The sequence below is a fragment of the Danio rerio genome, chromosome 1 (genome assembly GCF_049306965.1).
Source record: "Danio rerio strain Tuebingen ecotype United States chromosome 1, GRCz12tu, whole genome shotgun sequence".
In the NCBI taxonomy this organism is placed as follows: Eukaryota; Metazoa; Chordata; class Actinopteri; order Cypriniformes; family Danionidae; genus Danio; species Danio rerio.
In genome coordinates, this window is record NC_133176.1 from 62357582 (window position 1) to 62376026 (window position 18445).

Genomic DNA, 18445 nt, shown 5'->3' on the forward strand with positions numbered 1-18445 from the left:
AGAAGATGAAACAAAGATGAAGATAAGCTCCTTCTTGTGTTAGTGAATTTGGAGTCTTGTGAATGTAGACTCCAGGTTTACTTTGCACTTAATTCTGCATTGTGTTCTTTATGTCCCAACCAAGCTCTGTTTGATGGTTGTTCGTTCTGCAGGTTGAATCATGTGTTTATTATCTTGTGCAGAAAAGGGTTATTTGGGGGGTTCATTGCAATTGGGTTCATTTGTCTGCGTTTACAGATTTGGCATAAAACGGAACCGAGAACTGCTGTCCTTTCACTCTTCGGTTGTGAAAACAGATCGTTGGGTTTTTAAGGATTGCCTCAAGCAGATTTTGACACAGAGCACGAGACTCAGCATCAGCTATTTAAAGGAGCGTTTGAGTTATTTCCAGCTGAACACACACGGTGAGTGACTTATTCTGTAGAGCGGGATTATACGAAGAAATAACCTGCAACAATAAGAAGGTGTGAGTGAAGCTCTTTTACATCTCTTGTAGATAAACTGAGCTGTTGAGGAGAGAGTGAGAAGATGGCAGTAAGTTCTGTGGCTGTTTTATTCCTTGTGACGATCACATTTACACACGCCATTTTGTCTCGTATTGGTGATTTCTTTCTTCATGACTTTAGATCGTGCTGTTCTTGGCGACGCTTCTCTCTGCTGCTTTGGCCAGTGACTGTACATCCATGCCCTTCGACTGTTCTGACATCTACAAATCAGGAGAAACTCTCAGTGGGGTTTACACCATCTATCCAGCCGGGGAAACTCCAGTCTGGGTTTACTGTCAGATGCTCTCAGATGGGAAAGATGAAGAGAACGGAGGATGGACGGTACGAGTGTGACTTTAGATAATCAAACACTCATCAGAACACACACAATGAATAACACATTATATATAAACCCATCACAGGTGATTCAGAGGAGGATGGACGGCAGTGTGAATTTCTATCGGCCGTGGAGAGACTACAAGAGAGGATTCGGGAATGTGGAGGGAGAATACTGGCTGGGTGAGATCTGACATCCGTCTGTGAGTGTTCATGTCCAGGGTTTGGTTCAACATTCTTCATGTGTGTGTGTAAACAGGGTTGGAGAACCTCTACCAGCTGACCCGCCACAAGAAGTTCATGCTGAGAGTGGATCTGGAGGACTTTGAAGGAAGGAGAGGTTTCGCTCAGTACTCGTCCTTCTCTGTGGGTTGTGAATGTGAAGGATATAAACTGCAGGTTTCTGGATTCACTGATGGAGGAGCAGGTACAACACCTTCATTCACACTCAAGATAACTCATTTCTGTTGAGATGTTGTCCTCTGTGATCTTCTTCTTACAGGTGACTCTGTATCTACCCATAATGGAATGAAGTTCTCCACTTTTGATAAAGACCAAGACACCTATGAAAAGAACTGCGCTAAAGAGTTTCTTGGTGCGTTTTGGTACTCGGCCTGTCACAATGCAAACCCCAACGGTGTGTATTTATGGCATGAAGGCAGCACACACAATGCCATTGGCGTTTCTTGGTACAGCTGGAAAGGGAATAACGCGGTCAGTATGAAAACCATCAGCATCAAGATCAAACAAGTGCCTTAGAAACAGGGCTTTTAAAAGGAAACCTCTTCTCTTTTAAATGTGTATCTGAAAAATCGAGTCTGAAATGTATGGCTGTTGGTGTAATGACATTTTTCTCTTTGTTTTCACTTTAAAGCTTTAATAAACTCCTGTATGCAGATTTATGAGATTGTGTCCTGCTATTCTTTGAAACAAAAGCTCATGTTTCCATTCAAATAATGGGAACTGGATTAATGTACAAAACTGTAAAAGGGCATAAAGCATTTGTGGATAAAGCAGAGTGTCCATCTAATGAGACAAAGACAACACACAATAAATGCAACGCTGTGGCTTTTGAAGGAGTGAGACGCTCTTTGGGATGCTCAAGACAGTTCTGGAGGTAATAATAATAATAATAATACTGAACCACTGTGATGACAGACTTTTAGGCATTTTACAATAAGCAAAACAACATTTCAGATGTTTTACAGTGTGCTGGAATTAAATGCTGCAATGTCCATTGATGTGTCGCATCACGCACACTTTTTTCTGATCATCATCTGTTCAAATAAATCACATTACATATGCTGCAGCTTTCTGGATTGTCTGTAGAGGTTTATGGGTGCAAGGCAGGAGTCCAGCTAGAAGAGCATTGCAATAGTCCAGCTTTTTGGACTAAATGTTGTGCAGTATGATCTCTTAAGAATGGTCTGATGTGAAAGAGTGCAAACAATTTTTCACTGAGGGATTCACACATGCAGATATGTCTGATAATCAGATCATCCATATAAATTAGAAATATTAAGAAATCGAGTGGATTTACAGCCAGATTCTTAGTGTTCGCTCTTAACTTGCGCCATTTGATTAGCTCTGTCACTTCAGGTATTCTTGTGTATGCTGAATCAGTCAATGTTAACCCAAAGAGAACACTCGACTGGTTCTTGTGTTAGAGAATTTAGAGTCTTGTAAATGCTCAGACTCCAGGTTAACATTGCACCTATCTCTGCATTGTGTCCTTTTACTCCTCAACCAAGCTTTTAACCAACCAATGTTTTATAGTTGTTTTGAAAAAAGTCATTAGTGTTGTGCAGGTTGAATCGTGTGTTTGTTATCTTCTGCAGAAAAGGGTTATTTGGTGGGGTTATCATAACATTTGTCTGTGTTTGCAGATTTGGCATAAAACGGAACCGAGAACTGCTGTCCTTTCACTCTTCGGTTGTGAAAACAGATTGTTGGGTTTTTGAGGATTGCCTCAAGCAGGTTTTGACACAGAGCACGAGACTCAGCATCAGCTATTTAAAGGAGCGTTTGAGTTATTTCCAGCTGAACACACACGGTGAGTGACTTATTCTGTAGAGCGGGATTATACGAAGAAATAACCTGCAACAATAAGAAGGTGTGAGTGAAGCTCTTTTACATCTCTTGTAGATAAACTGAGCTGTTGAGGAGAGAGTGAGAAGATGGCAGTAAGTTCTGTGGCTGTTTTATTCCTTGTGACGATCACATTTACACACGCCATTTTGTCTCGTATTGGTGATTTCTTTCTTCATGACTTTAGATCGTGCTGTTCTTGGCGACGCTTCTCTCTGCTGCTTTGGCCAGTGACTGTACATCCATGCCCTTCGACTGTTCTGACATCTACAAATCAGGAGAAACTCTCAGTGGGGTTTACACCATCTATCCAGCCGGGGAAACTCCAGTCTGGGTTTACTGTCAGATGCTCTCAGATGGGAAAGATGAAGAGAACGGAGGATGGACGGTACGAGTGTGACTTTAGATAATAAACACTCATCAGAACACACACGATGAATAACACATTATATATAAACCCATCACAGGTGATTCAGAGGAGGATGGACGGCAGTGTGAATTTCTATCGGCCGTGGAGAGACTACAAGAGAGGATTCGGGAATGTGGAGGGAGAATACTGGCTGGGTGAGATCTGACATCCGTCTGTGTGCATGTTCAGGTCCAGTGTTTGGTTCAACACGTTCTTCATGTGTGTTTGTATGTAAACAGGACTAGAGAACCTCTACCAGCTGACACGCCACAAGAAGTTCATGCTGAGAGTGGATCTGGAGGACTTTGAAGGAAGGAGAGGTTTCGCTCAGTACTCGTCCTTCTCTGTGGGTTGTGAATGTGAAGGATATAAACTGCAGGTTTCTGGATTCACTGATGGAGGAGCAGGTACAACACTTTCATTACTTAAAACTCATTTCTGTTGAGATGTTGTCCTCAGTGATCTTCTTCTCTCAGGCGACTCTTTATCTGGCCATAATGGTGTGAAGTTCTCCACTTTTGACAAAGACCAAGACACATATGACAAGAACTGCGCTAAAGAGTTTCTCGGGGCATTTTGGTATGGATCCTGTCACACTACAAACCCTAACGCTGTGTATTTATGGGGAGAAGATGCCACCCATCATGCCATTGGCGTTTGTTGGTACACCTGGAAAGGCACTCACACTGTCAGTATGAAAATCATCAGCATGAAGATCAAACAAATGCCTTAGAAACATGATGAAGCTTTTAAAAGGGAAATCTCTTCTGGGTTTCCTTCCTCTTATTATTGTGTAACTCAAAAGTCATGTCTTTGAAATGTATGGCTGTTTTTTTTTACTCAATAAAGCTTTAATAAACTCCTGTAGTGACTTGTGCAGATATATGAGATTCTCTCCTGCCATGCATTAAAACAAAGCTTGTGTTTCCATTGACATATGTGAGTTAGATTAATGCGCAAAACTGTAATTTGCTAAATGATTTTCTCAAAGAAAAGAAAATCAGAACTTCCTGATAAACTTGCACAAATATGAGTAAGAGCAATGTAGTTGTGTGCGGCAGGAGACGCCACTGTGGTATTTGTGTTCTCTAATAAACGAGTTGTGCCTCAGAAGACGAAACACAATGCTGTGGTGTGAGACCTTCTTTGGGAGTGCAAGCCAGTTCTGGAGGGAATAATAATAACAGGCATTGGCAAGAGGCAGTTTAGTATGACCAAAACAGCATTTCAGTTGTTTTACAATGTGCTGGAAATACACTTCTGTAAAATCATCAATAACAGCTGGAGAATATTTTGGATTTCTGTAGATAATGATCAGCGAAATGCGTGGAGCAGCCTTTAGTGCTATACTCAGATATTCAATAGACAAACAGTCCCTAAATGACACTTGTAGACATCTTTAAACAGGGCAGTGATGTCTCCACCTCTCCTATTAGCTCTGCAGGCACTCATAAAATCAACGTTTGGAGGTGCTGCTTCAGTCAGGCTGCACTGTAACGGTGAACCTACCTTAAATATAATAATATTTGACTTTTTGTTCGGGTGCCAGACGGAATAAATCCGTCAATATTACACATTTTACTTTAGCCCAGATAAGCCACCAACCACAACTATACATAACAAACAAATACACAAAGATGTACACAAATGAGTTCGCATCAAAATATTTATATTTTTCATCTCTGAAATATCACCACCAACAGATCGCTCACAACCAAAATCGAAAATAAACATTTATGAAAATGTCATGGTCAATTTATACCACACTCACAGAAAAATGCACCCACTGCAATAATAATCATAACCAGTATCTACTACGTGAAAGACAACCAAGGAGCATTTCAGCAGTATACAAAAACAAACCGTCTGCCTGAGGGGAGCAGAGAGAAAAGTCTGAGGCTTGGGTGGCTGGAGTCACTGATGATTCTCTTGGCTTTCCTCATAAAGTGAAGAAATAAAGGGAATACATATGGTTGATTCTAGAAGGGAAGTTGATCTGAATTTTTTGTTTATTAAATTCCCATCATATAGTTTTATTAACATCCAGCCCAAACCTGACCCTTACAGTAACCTAAAAACTGTCTTCATTGTTGTAGAGTATCACGAAAACTATGCTGACGAGTGCATGCCGAAGTATCTGAAACTGTAATCCTTTTAGACTTTATCATTAAATACAAACTGATGGATTATTAACTACATGACGTTCAGGTGAGGAGTGGTTAATGCTGGCAGAAACAGAACAAAAAATAAATAAAATGAAACTGAGCAGAAAGTCTAGACAGGAGTGAGCAGTTCTGTCCAGTGGTTGTGCATTACTATTGTGGACTCTACAGTGTTGCGTTCTTCTCATGTACTCTGTTGACTTTTTTGTGAGAGTTTCAGTGTCTAATTTTTGGGGATATTTTACCTGTATATCTGACTTTAGCATTGTTTTTCAGATAAGCAAGTAAACTTGGCTTGTTTTTTAAATATCTGCAAACATATGATGGTATTTTTAAGAGTCAAAAACATACATACAGCTCCTTTATTGCTTCTTTTCTTTACACAATTGCATTAGGATAGTGTTTATGGAGAGAGATTGTCAGTTTGTGAGCAGATGAGCTGAATTCCTTATTTACTTTTTCAGATGTCCACTGTGGAGACGAACACATGCACACTGACACAGAAATGCCTTTCATTGCTGGAGTTTATTGACGATTATTATTGATTCATTTCAGATTTAGTGAGTTTAAGCATCCATAACATTTTTTCAGTTTGAGCATTATAAACACTAGATGATGGATAATAAAGCCCAGAGTGTCTTCTTTCCAATGATACATGAACTGTGAATGTAGACCAAATCATTCAGCAACTGTAAATGTTTTAGCTTTGGGAAGATATTTTTGAGAAAGTGCCTCTGACGGTGAGGGAGAGAAGGACATTGACATTTTTACAGAAATCTCATTTCGCATGCTTTCATCATCAAATTTAAAATATGAACACATGAAATACTTGGCTTTCAAGTCATATTTTTTCCAGGACATTACATTGATATTTTCCTGCGTTTCTATATGAAAAACAAATATTGAACACTGCACCAACAGTAAAGCTCAAAGTGTCTTCTTTCCAATGATACATCATTTGTGTTTGTAGCTTACTGGAGTCAGGAAGTTAGCTAGGTGTAAATTTAAAGCTATTTAAAGTTAGCTAGGTGTAAATCCCCAAAATTGAGTGCTGGCTAACAGGTTAAAGTGACCCAAAATAGAAGAAAACAATGATTGATTTACTACACAGTTTACTACGTTTCATCACTGACAGAGAAAGGGAAACCCTTGAACCTTGATGTCATCGTTGTGTTGTTAGTTTCTTCAAACATTTAAGGCACATGCTTTATCTTCATGGTGATGGATTTCATACCAATCCCATAATTGCTCTTCCAGCCGTACCAAACATTTCCAATGGCAAAAATGGTGGCATCTTCTCCCCACAAGTACACACCATTAAGGTTTGCATGGTGACAGTTATTGTACCAAAAGGCCCCAAGATAAAGTCTGGCGCAGCTCTTGTCAAAGTTGTCTTGGTCCTTGTCAAAGGTGCTGAACTTCATTCCATTGTGGTAGGTCATTGAGTCGCCTGCATAGAAGAAGAACATCATTGAGGACATCATGTGTATGTTTACTCAACTGTGAATGCAATGGGAATGAAAGTGTTGTACCTGCTCCTCCATCCTTGAATCCAGAAACCTGCAGTTTATAGCCATCGGTTTCACAACCCACAGAGAAGGACGAGTACTGAGCGAAACCTTTCCTTCCAGTAAAGTCCTCCAGATCCACTCTCAGCATGAACTTCTTGTGTCGTGTCAGCTGGTAGAGGTTCTCCAGCCCTGTTCACACACACACACACACACACACACACACACACACACACACACACACACATGAAGAACATTTTGAACCAAACATTGCACAAAGACAGCCAAACCAACTCACCCAGCCAGTATTCTCCCTCCACATTCCCGAATCCTCTCTTGTAGTCTCTCCACGGCCGATAGAAATTCACACTGCCGTCCATCCTCCTCTGAAACACCTGTGATGGGTTTATATATAATGTATTATTCATTGTGTGTGTTCTGATGAGTGTTTAAATAATAGTCACACTCGTACCGTCCATCCTCCGTTCTCTTCATCTTTCCCATCTGAAACCATCTGACAGTAAACCCAGACTGGAGTTTCCCCGGCTGGATGAATGGTGTAAACCCCACTCAGAGTTTCTCCTGCTTTTTTAAGGTCAGAACAGTCGACAGGTGAGTCTTCATCCTCACTGCATCCGTTCACCAGAACAATCGAGAGAAGAGCCACCAAAAACACCATCGACTACACAGGAGAGGAATAGATGAGCATTACACTGAATGAGGTGGAAAACAGGAACATAAAAGACGATAGCAACCCTAGCTCATTGGAGATACGTTCCCAGGGCTACATATTTGAGATCTGGGAAATATGTGCCAGAGTTATGTCTGCTTGCAGTTTGTGTTTTCACAAATGCACCAGAGGACGCCCAACCAAAAACTAGACGAGAAAAGCTATCGCAGCTGCACACTTTTACCATAATTTCACTGCCCTCTTGTTAATTGGTTTTTGTTTTTTCGTTTTACCTGGTCTCTGGAACAGTCCTTCGCTGAACTTGAAAATCCAATCCCAAATCTAATCCCATTTGTGAATGGTGTAACGCAAAAAGACACAAAAGTGGTCTGTGGCGTCATACTTACCTGTAGTGTTCGTTTTACACACAAACTTAGCCATACGTAGATCAGGACACATATAGTTCTCAAATATGTAGCCCTGGGCACGCATTCCCAATCAGCCTGTCTTGGAATATAGAGTTAATTATTAACTTACTGCCATCATGAACTCTCCACAGGTGATCACAGTTGAAATCGGTTTTATCCGGATGAAAATAATACAAAAATAAATTATATTTGAATAGATTGATGTAAGTAGCAGCAGTAACTCACCGTTTGTGTTGTTCAATCAAACTAACACACTCTTTATATCTGCCTGAATCTCGGGCTCCTCCTCTGTTACAGCACACGTTTACTTTTGAAAAACACATTTTGTGTGCAAATTAAAACTGATACCTGTAATGCGTTATCCCAGTCAAATATGCGTTGACAGAGACACTTTCTGTTGTGAAGTAAATACAAATCCAGACGAATTTGTACACAGATACACATTTCTGTAGGCTTCATCACAATGAATTGTCAGTTCATATTTAGTTTCTTTGATAAATTTCATTAATGTTTCCTGTGCTGTTTGACTGATTTAAATGCCTTGGCCTCAAATTGCTTACACTTATATTCTTGTTATTCTCAAATGGAAGTTTTTGTCATGTCGGGATGCTTTTAATAAGTATCGCTTCAACTTGAGCGTCCCACCTTTCATACCTGTCAACCCTCCCGTTTTTCCTGGGATTCTCTCGTATTTAACGGTTCTATCCCGCTATCATCCCGTAAAGGTATTTTCCCGTATTTCTCCCGTATTTTCAGTCTTTCTCTGAACAGCCGAGCCTCCCTATACACAACCCATACCTCCGAACCACCAGGGGTCGCGCCTTGCTCCAAAACATGAGTCTTCTGTGATTTCGCTTTGTTTAGGAATGAAAACGCTTATAAATAAATATTAAAAACGGTGTGATTCCATTTCCTTTTGGTTACAGGTGTCGTCGCCCATCCTATACAATTCTCAAACCAGTCATATAATGGTGCATGACGGTCAGCTGATGTGCTTCATAGTGATAAACAGACGCTGTTTCCCAAACCGATTCTGTACAGGAGAGAAAGTCTGGCTTTTGGGTGCATGTTAAAACAGACATACACACATAATTAATAATAATAACATATAAGGATGTCGATCTTGGTGGTTTTTTTTTTTCCAAACACAACTAATTTTGTCTTAGATAAGCATAAAATGTTTGCAAAGCAGTCGAATGCTTTCATTATAATGTGTGTGCATTTTTAAAGAGACACCTTTTATTTGAAGTAAAAAAATATCTTAATAATTGTGAGATTCATCTGTTGCTTCTTAATCAGAATGTGTGAGTTATACAATAGAGAAACGACTAATGAGTTTGATAGCTTGATTCTATTTCATTATAGCTATTAATTTTAATAAGCTGAATTGTTTGCTAATGTATTTGCTGCTAATGTATATATTTATTTTTCTTTTGTTAATTATAATTGTAAGACATATTACTGACCGTTTAACTGTTTATTTACAATGAAACAGCTCTAAATGAACATAGTAATTTGGGGATTATTTTAAGGGGAGGATCCCTTATTATGGTGGGCATATCCCTTATTTTCACATTCCAATGTTGACAGGACCTTTTTGTAGCTAAAATTTCACTAAGCAACAAATCAGCTTTTAAAATATACTAAATCATAGGTCCAATTGAATTAAATTGCCATCATAATGTTGTTGGAAGTTGTTTAAATTAAAAAAATAAAACATATCTGCCATTGTTTAATGGAATCCAACGTTGATTAGGAAAGGTTGACCCTTTGTTAGGGAAAGAACCATATATGTTAACGTCTTTACCATTGGGCAAAACAATATAAATTTTTAAGTCATGAAAGTTGTCCCTAAGTAGCACTCCAGGGTTTTTATAGTGCCCTCTAAAGGGTTAATAGACAGCCGTCTTTCAAAGAAACAGAAACATCTTTGACAGTAAAGGCTGATTTGTACTTCTGCGTCAGGCGCACGTGTATGCTATGGCACAGCCTACCCGTGGATGCATAGCCCTCTCCGTGGCCGTCGGCGTCGCTGACGTGCACCTCTCAAAAAATGTAACTACACATCGCAATGACGCGTAGCACAAGCTCTGTGATTGGTCGGCTTGGTGATGCTGACGAGTCTGGGCGGGACCGATAGCCATGCGAGCCCAAAGGAGCGATTGTTTACAAGTGTGGAGTCCTGTGAAGGAGCTCCGGATGGAAAGTTTTGTTTTGTGTTTACCTCATGGTTGAAGTTGCTGCACGTCCGCCGGTTCCTGCCTCAAAATGAGCGAGTTTGAGCCACTTGTACATTCAGGAAGCATTCAGAACAAACAAAACAGCAGCGAAGAAACTCGACACAGAGGAACATTTACACTTCACTGCCCACTAGTGTTTCAGAAGTGTTAATGCAGACCAACAGAGACAGCAGCAGAAATATAAATGCACAGCTACGCGTGTTGCATGCGCCGTGGGTTACGCCGGTCACTTGACGCAGAAGTATAAACCAGGCTTTATTCTGCATTTGTTAGCCATGAAGATATTACATTTTTTACATTAAAGGTACATTCTTATTACAAGGATCACCATAATGCTACAGCCAGTCAAACAAATTGCAATATAGATATTTTGTATTGCGTACAAAACCAATCCATTTAATTGAATAAATCATACACTACATCCAAACCATTTACGATTATCCCTACAACACAACTGACTGGTAAGAAGGACATACAGATGCCCTTTTCTCCCGACAACACATCCTGGACAAACACAGACTTGTCAGATAATTCATAGTCAAACAAAACTTTGTAAATGTTTCGATCGAATAATATTTGATTGTGATCTTGGTCATCTCAGATGATCAGGTGTTTGCCATCCATTGTTCTCAGGGAAGGTTTTCTCCACAGTTTGCTCTGTCTGTTCCCAGGGTATTGGATGTAAAGAGTAAAATTACATGTTGCTTCAGACCACTTTAATAAAATGAAGAATTAAATGTCAGTGACATCAAACCAACAGCATCAGTCACTCGATAGCAAAGGGGGTAAGCAAAATAATGCTGTTATTTTTATTTTGCCTACCCTGAAAAACTCTCTGAAAACAAGACAATATTTTTACAGTATTCTAGAAAATGCTTCTTGATTTAAGATTTGTAAAAATATTTTGACTAGAAAGCAATGTTGATATGTTGACAAAACCCAGATTGTTTTACATAGCCCATTGACAGATTACCTTGCCTTTTAAAAACTCGTTTAATTTCTGAAAAATAAATGACAATGTGTTTGTGTCTAGAAAACGCTTCACTTTCTTTAGCATTGTTGTGTGTTTGTTCGCACTTGCCTTTAATCTACATTCCACGTTGCACAAACCATGTGTGCACATGACGCAACAGACTTTTTCATAGACTTTTCATACACTCGCTTTCGTGGTTTACATGACAATGAAAAAGGTGACATTTGCAAAAACTTCCACATTTTTAGTCCCAAAACTGATGCTGACATGTAATCAAACAGTGAAAATAAGTGAGTGTTTTTTGAGTAATAAAGGAGGTCAAATCCTCAGCTGATAGGGAGGTGGTAGGAGCTGGTGGAGGAGGACAGGCATTAAACATCCTGAATAATAACTGGGTGTAAATGCAATGAAGAAAAACAAGTTCTAATTCAACAATGATGTCATCTTACATGGTAAATATCACACCTCAACAATGCACAAGAGGATGATTGTTCATATAATCGCACCTTAAGCCAGAACTCACAGGATCTATAATTGAGCCAAAGTTGTAAAAATACACAGACAAACCAAGATTATAACACCACTGAAGGATGTAAAATATTAGTTCAGTCTTAGTTTGCCAGCAAGACTGAGTTAAAACAAACAGCGTGAACTACCTTTTATTTATCTTTGAGTTGGTTGAACACATGATGCTTGTGGACATATTCATGCTGAATTAATGTTATGTTTACGCTTAATCATGTCGGGAATTCGCGATGAACCCCATTATAAAGAAGCTTTGCAGTGATTTTCAGATCTGCATTTTAATGCAGTCCCCTTTATTCATTTGACATTTATATAGACTTAAGTGCGGTTTATTTATAAACTAATTTCGAGAGGATCACATGCTAATGATTAAACACAGCTGGTGCTGCATTAGCTCCGTACATCTGCACCAATCAGATGAATACGGACACACTATTAATAACCAGAGCTTTCTACACCTCTCATCTTTGTCTTGAAGAATCCCCCCTTCCACCCACACTCCTCCCCATCTCTGATAGGGCGGCACGCCGGCCCAGTGGGTAGCACTGTTGCCTCACAGCAAGAACGCCGCTGGTTCAGGCACCTCCGAGCTGATCAGTGTTTCTGTACGGAGTTTGCATGTTCTTCCCGTGTTCGCGTGGGTTTTCCCCGGGTTCTCCGGATTCCTCCCACCATACAAAGACATACACAAGTAAATTGACTACTTCAAAATAGCATCCTAAGGCAACTCTTGGTCAGATATATCTCAGCAGTTCACAACTGGAGGAGTTCTCGAGACCCACCTGAGCTCAAACTCTCCTCTCACCCTTCAAACGGGAGGGAGCCCCATGCTCAAGCATAGTCTAAGCTCAGGGCTCTCTCCTGGGACAGCATGCCAAACATGCTTTATTATCAATCATCAGCTAAGTGTGAACTCTTGAAACCTACATACTGTAGGCCGGAGTGAATTTCCAAAAAATGTACGATTTGCCGTGGTGTACTCCAAGAAACATCTCCAAGATGATCCAGAGAAAATATCACACAGCAAGGTGTCTGAATATCTGAATAATCATAATAACCCTATTTGAAACAAGCCACTGAAATTCACAATTTCCTCAGGATTGAATGTAAATTCAGATTAATGTTACAGAAGTGGAAACCAAATGTTGTAAACAGTTGAGCAAAGTAAGTAAATAGTCTGTGTAATGCACCAAACATTTCATTTTTATTTTAAAGAGTGTAAAGCTGCCAGTATATCAAACATAATAGAAAGGTGTGATAATACAGAGTGCCTATATAGAGCTGCAGTTCAGTTTACTCTAGTGAGGCCTGGTGTGTGTTTCTGTATGAATAACAAGAAAACAACACGAAGCTGTTCTGACAGCGCCCTCTGTTGGTCAAAACACAGAGGACGAGCACATTTCACAAAAAATTTTGCTGCTTTTAATTGTTAAAGTTGAATCAAATAAACTTTACAAATAATTTCAACATACATAAAGTAAACTAATTGACTCTAATTTTTATATGAAGAGTGCTTTGTGTAAACAATGTGTCTGTGCACTTAAAAAGTAAAAGTTCATTTGCCCTCATAAAATTTAGTCAAATACCACAAACTCCCTTCCTCTATCAGTATTTCTGGTGCGAGGCTATAAGTGTGTGTCTCGTTTCTGGTCTGAAATTGTCCAATCTTACTACATTTTGTTTGTAAATGCCCGTCTCTGAACAATCTTCTTTGGGAAGTCCGTACTGCCCTGCCGTTTTAGGTGGATGTATCTGAACTTCTTTTAGGATTAACACTTTCAATAAAATAAAGTGAACACTAACGTAACATTTGTATTTCAGTATGATGACGCATTTCCAACTGAAATAGAATATTGGGAAGGAGCGGGAGATTGTTTTGAGTCACGCCTCTGATTTTTTACTTTTAGCAAACTAATGGTTGGAGGGGTGTGGCTAAGCATATTTCGCCCAATCAGAATCATCAGAGGACAGCCATGTCAGAGGGGAAGCAGATGGTCAAATTTTAGTTAAAGATTAACAAAACTGAATAATTGTTTGTCAAAAAAAAAAATGCACTAACATGCAGAAGATAAATCATTTTAATGGTTATTGTTTTGCTGAGTGGCATAGTTAAGAACATGTTTTAGATGTTCACTGTTTCTAAGACTTGGATTTGATCATCAAGCTGAGAGATTTCATGCTGACAGTGAAACTGTCCTTCCAGGTTGACCAAACCACACCAATGCCGAAATGTGTGTCATCTTCTCCCCATAAATACACACCATTGGGGTTTGTGTTGTGACAGTATTTGAACCAAAATGCCCCTAAAAACTCTTGGGCACAGTTATCTCCATAGGCGTCTTGATCTTTGTCAAAGGTGGAGAACTTCTGGTCATTGTGATCAGTCAAAGAGTCGCCTGTGGACAAAAGTCATAGTTGAGGATAATAACTTAACAGAAATGAGTTATCATGAGTGTGAATGAAAGTGTCGTACCTGCTCCTCCATCAGTGAATCCAGAGACCTGCAGTCTATACCCTTCAGCTTCAGAACCCACAGAGAAGGACGAGTACTGAGCGAAACCTCTCCTTCCTTCAAAGTCCTCCAGATCCACTCTCAGCATGAACTTCTTGTGGCGGGTCAGCTGGTAGAGGTTCTCTAGTCCTGTTTACACACACACACACACACACAAAGAACATGTTGAACCAATCACTGCACATTTGTCATGGAGGTGAACTCAAGAGTCAAGCAGCATCAGGATCCAGTTCAAACGTCTATTTATTACACAAATTGTACAGAATACTGAAACACCGGAGAAATGAGGAACAAACCCGGGAAGAATTCAAAGGAACAAGTGAAACACGAGGAAAAAACAGGACACAAAAAACAAAGCATAAACTTATGGCCCACTTCCACTAAGGCATATAGTTCAGCACATTTTATGTCCATTCCCACTCTTAAAAGTACCAACCCACATAACAAAATATCTCTGGCCCAGCTCTGGCCCACACAATCAGCTGTTGCTTGGCCCATGTGCTGCGGTGATTTACAGTACATGACTGAAGCAAGTCTGGCTTCCAGACAAGAGCCTCACATGGAGCATATCTGAGCCGAGTCTCAGCCAATTTAATAACTCATAACTGAGCCTGAACTGGGCCAGATGTGTTGGTGTCACAACTGCAATGAAATGAATGAACCCATGAAGCATTGCCTTTTAGCTGCGCTATGGGTGTGCTTTTTCTCGAAGTGACCTGATTGGTAGATTTTTTTTCCTTTATTCAAAAATAATAAAAATGTATTTAAATGTGGGTCAAAACATGGCCAAACTTACACGGCCCACATATCAGTTATTAGAATCTGGGCCAAATACTACATATGATATCTGGTCCAGGTATTGTGTGCCGCCCTAAATACGGTGCCACTTCTGCCAAACCCGGGTCATGTCTGGCCCACATGCTGTACGCCAGTGCTGGATGAATGCCTGCTGGGCCAGACTTATGCCAAATATGGGCCATAATTCTTTGCTACCTGGTAAATAAGCAAACCTTATCACTTTTTTGCACTCTTTGCAAAGGATACCTAGCACAACAAATCTGTAACAAAAGAGATTAGCTAGACCAGGGGTGGGCAAACTCTGTCCTGAAGGGCCGGTGTCCTGCACAGTTTAGCTCCAACTCTAATCAAACACACCTGCTTATAGATTACTTGTGATCTTAAAGACACTGATTAGCATGTTCAGGTGTGTTTGACACCGGCCCTCGAGGATCAAGTTTGCCCATCCCTGAGCTAGACTCTCATGCTAATGGCTTACAGAGAACTATAGGACACGCTGTTAGAGCAAATCTATCTTCATTTTGTCAGATATTTACATTCAGTTAAGGCAGTCTTTCTCTAAAGTAAACAGCACATGGATTTGATATGTTCTTATGTACTGCAGAGAAATTTAATTTTCAGTAAAGGTTATAAGTTCAAACATATAATGAGACTCACCCAGCCAGTATTCGCCCTCGGTGGTCCCGAATCCTCTCTTGTACTCTTCCCACGGCTGATAGAAGTTAATCCTGCCATCCATTCGCCTCTGAAACACCTGTGATGGGTTGCATTTATAATTCTGAAGTCTGAAATAATTTATAATTCCTAATATTTATGTTTTCATACCGTCCATCCTCCGTTCTCTTCATCTTTCCCATCTGAAATCATCTGACAGTAAACCCAGACAGGAATGTCGCCGGCTGGATAGATGGAGTAAATCCCACTGACTGTTTGTCCTGATCTGTAGATTTCAGAACAGTCGAACGGCTTGAATCCAGAGACAACAGACGCCGTGAAAACAGAAAGCAGAGCCACGACGAACACCGTCATCTAGAGAGAGAAACAGCACTGATCATCAGCCTCATTCATAATCAGCAAATCACACCGACATCATGACAGAAGTAAAAACAGACTCTATAATGTGAACTTACTGCCATCTTCTCAGTAGATCTCTGTAAACCAAACCCAAAAACACTCAGATTATTGCTGTTTCTGGTTATTTTCCTGCATTATTCTGTTGTAGAAGGGGTAAAAGAGGAATTAAACAGTAACTCACCGTTTGTGTTCAGCCTTGTGTTCTTCAACGTATAAAATAATAGATTTAGATATCAGACTCCTCCTTTCTGTTAAACCTGTATTGCAAAACTGTTCATCCTTTGCATGAACTGAATCTTAAAGTGTCATGTCATGCTTCTCTTATTATTTAATGGCTTTTTGTTTTATTGGAAACAATCATGCAGGAAAATTCAGAATCAACACACCTCTGACATGAGGACAAAATGCTGCTTTACTTTTAGCTGAATTATAGAAACACATTCACACAGTTGTCGAGTCACTTCAGTCTTCATCTCCAGCAGAGGTTTTTATCAGTGAGAGCATCTGTCATCTCAGTCACTTCTGCACTGCGCAGTGTTGAGATACTAACTAGTGATCATGTACATGTCATGCAAGAGTATGTTGGCAAATCGTCCAGAACATCAGAATGGACCCTGTGTTTCTATCGGTCAACTGATGAATGGACCCGTCTCATTCCCAGGTTTATGCCCCAAATCATGCACAAGTTCAGGTTAAAAGTCAATACTCGATGTAAATGATGAATGCTCAGGGTTACCAGCTCACACCAGTCACTTTAAAGTGACCTAGCTTTCTGTTGTCAAACCCGAACAACCTGCAAGACTAACCTGAACCAAGTGAATGTAAATTCATTATTATAACGTCAGTCCAGTAGCAAGTATGACAGTTCGTCCTCTGGTCTGAAAGAGTCAGTGATCCTGGACATGCTACAGAGCTTTTAATAAGCACACCCAACCCCATCCCTAACCCTACTCCAACCCCACGGCTGTTTGCCCACCCACACTCATCACTGCGCCCAATCCAACTAATCATACCTTGAGCTCTGTGTTGGCAGTCACAATGTGTAGTGGCACTTTCTGAGCAGTGCACATCAGGGTAAGGTGAAGAGTGTGCAACTCTGTGACAGAATGCCGGACCTACCTTGTGCACTTGACATAGAAGTATAAATTGGTCTGAAGTTTTCCAGAGAGAGGCATGTTGAAGAAAGTAATGTGGCTGATTGTCAAAGTGCAGTTCCTGATGGTTAGATCTCCAGGCACAGTGAGCGATGAAGAGAGCCTGGCAGGTCCATGACAATACACACCCAGTGTGGCTTTGTACATATTGGAGGCAAATGAGATTAGAAGTTGTCTGATGAAAGGAGTTTTGAGCATAGTCAGACAGGCCTAGAGACTATGCCCAGCGGGTTTCCTGAGCTCTGGTGGCCGAGGCAGAAACTCCACAGAAATTGCACAATTGTCCCAGAACTTCTACCCCCATCTGGTCATTTGACTGTGGATGATATTCAGATGATAGGGCCATATTCAGACTTCTTATCAGTGGCGTAGCGGACAGGGGGCCCGCGTGATTAGGGGGCCCCACGTCGTCGCGATTTTCAATAATTGAAAATCCGGCAACCGCAATAATCAAACTCTTGGGAACAACTGTGGTCGGAACCAAAGTTCACAGGTCTGTACGTGTTCTCTGAACTTGTGGTGGTTTTCGGTTTTTCTCTTCATAAATCAAACTCAGTCTGGAGGTTATGAATCTCAGAAGAGTATACTTTATTGTCGACAACAAAGAAGAATTTTCAGAAGACCCTCAGTAGCATCTCAGTCTGAAAAATTCTGTCTCACTGATGTTCTGGCCTGCTGAAATACTCTTTTACAACAGTTTTTCCTTTGTTCTACATATGTCACACAAGATCCCTCCTAGTTTAACCCCTGACCCCAATTTCCACCTAATAACCTCTATTCTCATCCATTTCCTAAGACACCTCAGGCTTTCTACCACTCTCTTCTCATCCATTTCTTGTGACCCTTAGTTGTTTCCTCAGGCCATTTCCTCTTTCTAACTCTACATAGCACCTTAATTGTTTTAATGGTATGCAAGTCTACAAGCAGATTATACACATACAGTTTGAATATATAGATTAACTTCACACTTTAAAGAGTATAAAATTCACTTCAAACTCCTCTCAAGCGCTGGACTACTTCATTCTGACTGCTTGCCGCCGATTCGCATCGTACCATAACGTACCTCCGCATTTTGCGCTATGC

At 40.3% G+C, this 18445-nt stretch overlaps 4 protein-coding genes across 8 annotated transcripts; 2 read left to right on the forward strand and 2 right to left on the reverse strand.

Moving 5' to 3' along the window:
• Positions 1-237: 237 nt before the first annotated feature.
• mfap4.2 (microfibril associated protein 4, tandem duplicate 2) lies at positions 238-1723 on the forward strand. 2 transcript variants are annotated; one of them, XM_009296106.5, is made up of 6 exons: positions 238-404; positions 497-534; positions 627-827; positions 908-1004; positions 1081-1248; positions 1324-1723. In XM_009296106.5, exons 2-6 carry the CDS (start codon positions 529-531, stop codon positions 1578-1580), a joined length of 729 nt encoding a protein of 242 aa, XP_009294381.1. In that variant the 5' UTR covers positions 238-404; positions 497-528; the 3' UTR covers positions 1581-1723.
• mfap4.1 (microfibril associated protein 4, tandem duplicate 1) lies at positions 1696-4183 on the forward strand. Of its 3 annotated transcripts, XM_073929978.1 has the most exons (7): positions 1696-1938; positions 2708-2874; positions 2967-3004; positions 3097-3297; positions 3377-3473; positions 3558-3725; positions 3795-4183. In XM_073929978.1, the coding sequence occupies exons 3-7, from the start codon at positions 2999-3001 to the stop codon at positions 4049-4051; spliced, it is 729 nt and encodes a 242-aa protein (XP_073786079.1). In that variant the 5' UTR covers positions 1696-1938; positions 2708-2874; positions 2967-2998; the 3' UTR covers positions 4052-4183. The 3 variants fall into 3 exon arrangements, with proteins under 3 accessions (XP_073786079.1, NP_001315274.1, NP_998054.2); NM_001328345.1 differs by lacking the exon at positions 1696-1938 and having other exon boundaries at positions 3795-4181; NM_212889.2 differs by lacking the exons at positions 1696-1938; positions 2708-2874 and having other exon boundaries at positions 2896-3004; positions 3795-4181.
• A 1803-nt stretch (positions 4184-5986) lies between these two features.
• mfap4.13 (microfibril associated protein 4, tandem duplicate 13) lies at positions 5987-8264 on the reverse strand. The gene is made up of 5 exons (NM_001386618.1): positions 8196-8264; positions 7461-7670; positions 7287-7383; positions 7013-7180; positions 5987-6930 (listed from the first exon to the last, which is right to left on the reverse strand). The coding sequence occupies exons 1-5, from the start codon at positions 8202-8204 to the stop codon at positions 6674-6676; spliced, it is 741 nt and encodes a 246-aa protein (NP_001373547.1). The 5' UTR covers positions 8205-8264; the 3' UTR covers positions 5987-6673.
• A 4743-nt stretch (positions 8265-13007) lies between these two features.
• Positions 13008-17423, reverse strand: LOC108179162 (microfibril-associated glycoprotein 4-like). Of its 2 annotated transcripts, XM_073908891.1 has the most exons (6): positions 16390-17423; positions 16265-16285; positions 15960-16163; positions 15792-15888; positions 14298-14465; positions 13680-14220 (listed from the first exon to the last, which is right to left on the reverse strand). In XM_073908891.1, the coding sequence occupies exons 2-6, from the start codon at positions 16268-16270 to the stop codon at positions 13964-13966; spliced, it is 732 nt and encodes a 243-aa protein (XP_073764992.1). In that variant the 5' UTR covers positions 16271-16285; positions 16390-17423; the 3' UTR covers positions 13680-13963. The 2 variants fall into 2 exon arrangements, with proteins under 2 accessions (XP_068076992.1, XP_073764992.1); XM_068220891.2 differs by having other exon boundaries at positions 13008-14220; positions 16265-16406.
• Positions 17424-18445: the final 1022 nt, after the last annotated feature.